Below are 6000 nucleotides of genomic sequence, written 5' to 3'. Positions count from 1 at the left end.
AAAATAAAAATAAAACACGTAAAATGTTCTAAAAAAATAATGAAAGCGCTTTTAAATATAGACCTTAGTCAGCGCTTTTGAGGAAGCGCTGTTTAAAGTCTTTCAATTAAAAAAAAATTTAAAACCAAAAGTTCTGAGAGTGAGCGGGGAGGAGAAAAGAAGAAGAAGAGAAGAGAACCGCAAGTGTGAGAGTGAGCGGGAAGGAGAAAAGAAGAAGAAGAAAAAACCCGGGTTCAAACCGAATCAGAAACAACAACAACACAACGATGTCGTCTCCGTTCCACCGTCGATCTCAATCGGAAGGAATCGGAAGGAATCGAATCTAAGAAGGCTGTGTCCCCTGATAAACTCGCCCAATTGTGGACCGTTGATCCCAAACGAGCCAAGAGGTCCTTCTTTCTATAACCTAACGCACAATTTTGTCTAATGATACAATTTCCAATCTGGTTTTTGTATTGAAATTAGTTGCTGACTCTAATTTTCCCACCTCTCGCTACAGCACAAACTGCGACAAGGCTCGCCGACTCACAGCCGTTAAACTCCGACAGAGCGCCGCCGTTCACCTCCGTCAGAGAACACAAAGCCATTGCACTTCTCTATATCTATCTCCCTCTTCCTCAATGAAAAGGTAACTCACATACCCATTCATTTCTGCATTCTTGTTATAACTCCTTTTTTTCACTGTTTGACCGATGTTAATTTTTTGCTGGTAAAAGTTTAATGGTGATAAAATTTTGTTGATGACAAATTAATTGCTATTCTTCACTTGTTTCTTTTGATACTGTTGATGAGGATTATTTTTTTTTATCATAGGCTTGAGTTTGCAAACATGGTGTTTGTTGAAATGTCACAGTGACTTTGCTTATGTTGATTTTGAGTATAAATCGTTTATAGTTTTTGTAACATGTTTGAAAATATATATTGTTTGTTGAGAATGCATTATTTCTTGTTTGGTTGAATAAAAGTTCATCTTAACAAGCTCCGGCTCTGAGTCAAGGTGCTTCAAGGATTGGTTTATTATTCATTTAGATGTGTAGGTAACATATGCTCAGTTTTAATTTGCAGAAGTTTATCCTTTAGTAGAAGGGATCCTGGAGTATAGAATATTTAAACCGAATAACGATATTTTATCATATGATAATGTTTCTTTAACAAATGAAAACGCTTGCTTTTGTTTAGGGATCATCTATTGAAGTTAGGTTTTATGAAGTGTAACTGTAAAATAGAGGACTCTTGCGGGTTTAATGAAAAAGGGAAGACTTGTTCAATTTAAACAAAAAAATTATTCTTTTGCCTATTAATAATGACATTCATTACTGCTATATTTTTCTCACTACACTGGCAATGTTGGCACCTTTTATGTCTTCAATATCATCATTAAATAAAGTTGTAATTTAAAAGTCAACAGAGAACATGACCCTTGGTACTCTGTTTCCCAGTTACATATGTTGTTTGTTTTGAGGGAAGTCCTTGGAATTTCCAAACTAGTCATATAGTTGCTTAGATTCTTAATAAAGTAGCTGGAGGAGATGCCACTCGATATTTTGCTGTTATTTCTTCTTTAATTTCAGTTCTTGATTTCTGTTCGAATTAATTTATTGTATGTAATTTCTGTTGATCATTTGAGCTTGTGTGAGTGGTTAGAAAAATTTATAGAAATAGCTTATGATATGTCTATAAGTTGTTTTCGAGTTATTGCAATAAGTTCTCTAGGATAACCTATGAAAACATTATAGTTTGTATGAAATAGCTTATTCATAAGTACTCAAAAGACAAGCGCTTAACTAAACTATTTAGCCAAGTATAACCTAACCTATGATGGATATCAGTGGTGATTTTTGTGCTCGCCGCAATGATAAATATTGGCCGACATTGTGGGTTTTTCCGCCATAATCTGCTATGGTGGCGTCACTAAGTAGCGGGTATGGCTGTATTTTTGCTCTCTGTCATGGACCACCATGGACAACACTTATATTATAAGTGCTTAACTAAGTTGTTCACTAAAATACATCTTAAGTTGTTTACCATATTGCATCCTTATGGTATTTGGTCTTTAATGTTACCAATATCAACATTTCCGGTGATGAAAAATTTATCAGCTCTAGCTTTGATAGCCTGCTGAGGGAAAGTATCTTTCTCTGTTTTGCATTTTCCTTCTTGTTTCTGTGATCTGACCCTTTGTTTTGAACATGAATGTAATCCAGTGAGGCATATATTTACTTTTTATAAAGCAAAATAAAGGACATGTGTTTTGTTTCTTGTAGGTTACGAGGACGTGGATAGTATCTATGCATCTAATGAAGACTTTAAGAACATGAAAGAGAAAGAAAGGGTTAGAGGGACTCATCTGCTGGAATACTTTGTCAGTAGGTGTAATGAAATTGGGGTAATATTTTTTCTGCTCTACTTGTGATTTTAGAAATTGTTTGGATAAACTTCTCCATAAGCACTTATGATAAAAGAAATATTTAAAGAATCTTGTAAAAACTAAGGTTTTTAAACAAGAATTTCTCATAGAAGTTGAAATTAGCTATTGTATCTTAATTTTTTTAGAAGTTGTTGTTTAACTTCTTCATAAACAGACAGATTCTTTACTGTCAAGAATCATTGACTGTTGGGTGAATATTGGACAACTCGTATTATTGGTCGTCAAGGAATATGACTTGTTTGATCTTCATCTGATGTACTGAGATTTATGACCGCTAGACCACATGACATGACTGTAGTGAATCTAAATCCTTCGTAAACATTTATAATATTCCTGCAGACAAGCTAAATACTTATATGCTTGTAGGTGTCCTGTCAAGCATGGATTAGGCAGGGCGACCCCAAAGATGTGATATTGAATGAGGTGAAACGGCTACGTCCAGATTTACTAGTTGTGGGAAGCAGAGGTCTTGGACCTTTCCAAAAGTATGTGCTTGGTCTCTTTTCAAATCATTGCACAATCTATATCCATATGCTTCTCTTCAATTTTACATTACTAGAATCTTACATAATCTCGTACTTGTTGTGGAATTTCGCGGTGTTTGAATTGTAGGTTTGGGTATGGTGACACCTCTGGGTTGTGGAGTGGATAAAACATGGAACCAATTGATTGATGGAAAATGTGGGATAAGAGCATTACGTTTGGAGGATCTCAAGATGAATAGTTTTGATTCAGAAACTCAGTTGACTACATTTGATCAATTGACTTCCAAAGTTGCCGCTGTTGTTCCCACCGGAACCAACAAGGGCGAATTCAATGAGGAACTTTGGCTTAATTCTAAGGTATAGCATTAATGTTAGAATAGGATTACAAATTGTCACTTTGTTTTGGTAAAGATTCTAGTTAGGCGTTTATAGCATAATCCCTATCATATATGTCTTGTGTATGAACTATGTTTATAACCAAAGATAAATGTCGGGCTGTTTTCATATAAGGTATAAGCTGTTTTTATATGCTATAGAGAGTTTATGGAAATAAGCTGAAAAGAGCTTACGAACATGTCAAGTGTTAGTTAATCTTATGTGGTATTGCTTTGGTTTTACGTATACATGCTGCATCTGAACAACTATTATGCTTATTGATGTCATTGTAGTATTGTGACATTTCCCTTAGGAACATCGATCAATGACAAGGTTTGTAGCATATGCTCTATGTGCTGCTGAGGAAGCTCTTAGAGATTCTAATTGGTTTCCCACTGAGCAGGAACACAAGGAAAGAACGGTATGCTATTTTTAATATGGTTGATTGATTACAACCAATTTTCGACAATTCCTTTGCACTGTATTTTAACTTCAAAAGTAACCAGGGGGTGTCTATTGGTGGGGGAATTGGAAGCGTTAGTGACATGTTAGACTCTGCACAACTGATATGCGAGAAGGTCAGTTTGTTGAAACTCACCACTACTGATTCTGAAATACTTTGATGACCTTTCCTCATTCAAGTGTTTCTCCACATGCTTTAATTATGATTGAAAAATGGTTTGTTAATTTGAACTTTTGTATTTGATTTTTACCTTTTCTCCCCTTAATGCAGCGTCTTCGTCGACTTAGTCCATTTTTTGTCCCACGGATATTGATCAACATGGCATCAGGTCATGTTAGCATGAAATATGGGTTCCAGGTAAAGAACTACTCTCAATTGATTGATATTCTATAATACAAATATAGTCAGCTCCTATAATTGCTGGATAGGCAACTGCATTTTGCTTTACTATCTTCTGTAGATATACTTTAAAAAAGAAATTCTGTAGGTATATAGAGTGAAGTACTCTTACCGTACTCGTGGTACTTACTTTTTTCTCATTATTCTGTTTCGAGTGAAATTTGTAATTTTCTCATATATTAATATAATATGTTTATGTATTTTAGTTTCTTAGTTATTGTAACTTAACACAATTTTTACTTTTAAACTTTTATTGGGATGTTGTGTTGTGAATTGAACAATTTAATTCCCTAGTAATACATTTTATAGAGAATTTCTTATTTTCTATTAACGTACCCGTACCTTGATTAATATAAAAATGGTGTATCCTGTACCGCTATCCGTACTCGTACCGGGTACCGTATCTGTACCTATGCATCATATGTGCAAATTATTGTATTTTAAGCGTGGAGATTATTTGTTCATTACAATATATCTTCTTACTCCCATGTTTCTTACTCTTTTAAGTTTAAATATTAAAGTAACATCATATCCACTGAGAAATGGTTAGCAGCCTTCTGAAACAAAGATATAACTCTTTTACCCATCACTTTGGATATAGTTATGTGACTTATGTCAAACATGTTTTACGGGATTGGTTAGTCAATCATGATATATCTCCTGGCAGAACAATTATAAGTTTTAACATATGTAAAAAAAAACATCTGAAAAATAAGGTACTAAAGTTGATTGCTGTTTTTGTTGCAGAGCTACTCACATATTTTTCTATGCTGACCTTTGTGATCATTATTAATCATGAATTGAACTTTTTCCCTATTCCTGAATACAGGGGCCAAATCATGCTGCAGTCACTGCTTGTGCTACTGGATCACATTCTATTGGTGATGCAATGAGAATGATTCAATTTGGGGATGCAGATGTTATGGTGACTGGAGGGACTGAGTCGAGCATTGATGCATTGTCAATTGCAGGATTCTGCAGGTAAATTGTAGCCACCATCCTGTGTTTTATGTTAGTGCCAACCACCATATTAGTTCTGTCCTTTGTTCCTCTGATGCTTTAAAACCTGATATTGGAAACTTGCAGGTCCCGGGCCTTGACTACAAAGTATAACTCATTGCCACAGGAAGCATCACGGCCATTTGACAGTGGCCGAGACGGGTTTGTGTGAGTATAACAACACTGCAGATTCGTTACTTATATTAATTAATTTGTTTTGCTTAGTTTTCATTTTCTGACTTCAAATTATTGGTTTGTTTGTCATGCTGCTTATATCCATGTTGTGTTCTTACTCAGGATAGGAGAAGGTTCTGGAGTCTTGGTCTTGGAGGTTAGTTAAAAAATTTATTGTGTATCTATCCCTCCAATTCCTCTTCAGTTATTTGTTTATAGTCTGGTCTTTCTTGTTTGTTTATATGTTTCCCCTATTGTTTAGGAACTTGAGCATGCTAAAAATCGAGGAGCCAAAATCTATGCAGAGATTCGTGGCTATGGGATGTCAGGTAATTTGTTGCAGGATATGCTAAATTTTCTCCCTAATCTTAGTTTTATATTAGATTGACTTCGTTTCATATGGATTTTGATTAGGGGATGCATATCACATTACTCAACCTCCTAGTGATGGGAGAGGTGCCATTCTGGCCATGACTCGTGCTTTAAGACAGGTTTTTTAATCATCCTATGTTGATTTGTATTTTCTACGTAGCATTAGAGGTTTTATGTTTGCTAAGCTGCCAACTTATCATGTATGCATGTTGTGACTATATTTTTCCTTTCTCCCCCACGTTTTATATATAGTATTATCCAACAAACTTCATACTCCAGATGTCATGTTTTGAGCGTGACAATGG

At 35.1% G+C, this 6000-nt stretch overlaps 1 protein-coding gene and 1 long non-coding RNA gene across 2 annotated transcripts; both read left to right on the top strand.

Moving 5' to 3' along the window:
* The first annotated feature begins 309 nt into the window (after positions 1-309).
* Positions 310-2929, top strand: LOC127115928 (uncharacterized). The gene is made up of 4 exons (XR_007800931.1): positions 310-389; positions 500-628; positions 2265-2386; positions 2795-2929. It is a non-coding gene; the product is annotated as an uncharacterized LOC127115928 (long non-coding RNA).
* Positions 2930-3033: 104 nt separating this feature from the next.
* LOC127091926 (3-oxoacyl-[acyl-carrier-protein] synthase, mitochondrial) lies at positions 3034-5984 on the top strand (the record flags this gene model as incomplete). The annotated part of the gene is made up of 9 exons (XM_051030675.1): positions 3034-3270; positions 3602-3709; positions 3795-3866; positions 4022-4108; positions 4980-5131; positions 5237-5317; positions 5447-5480; positions 5586-5652; positions 5738-5984. Coding segments are annotated over 9 exons (924 nt in total), but the record flags the coding sequence as incomplete, so codon positions are not given.
* Between the last annotated feature and the right edge of the window lie 16 nt (positions 5985-6000).

The sequence above is a fragment of the Lathyrus oleraceus genome, chromosome 1 (assembly GCF_024323335.1).
Source record: "Lathyrus oleraceus cultivar Zhongwan6 chromosome 1, CAAS_Psat_ZW6_1.0, whole genome shotgun sequence".
NCBI classification, from domain to species: domain Eukaryota; kingdom Viridiplantae; phylum Streptophyta; class Magnoliopsida; order Fabales; family Fabaceae; genus Lathyrus; species Lathyrus oleraceus.
The sequence above is the reverse complement of the archived record's forward strand: the minus strand, read 5'-3'. Positions and strand labels throughout refer to the sequence as shown.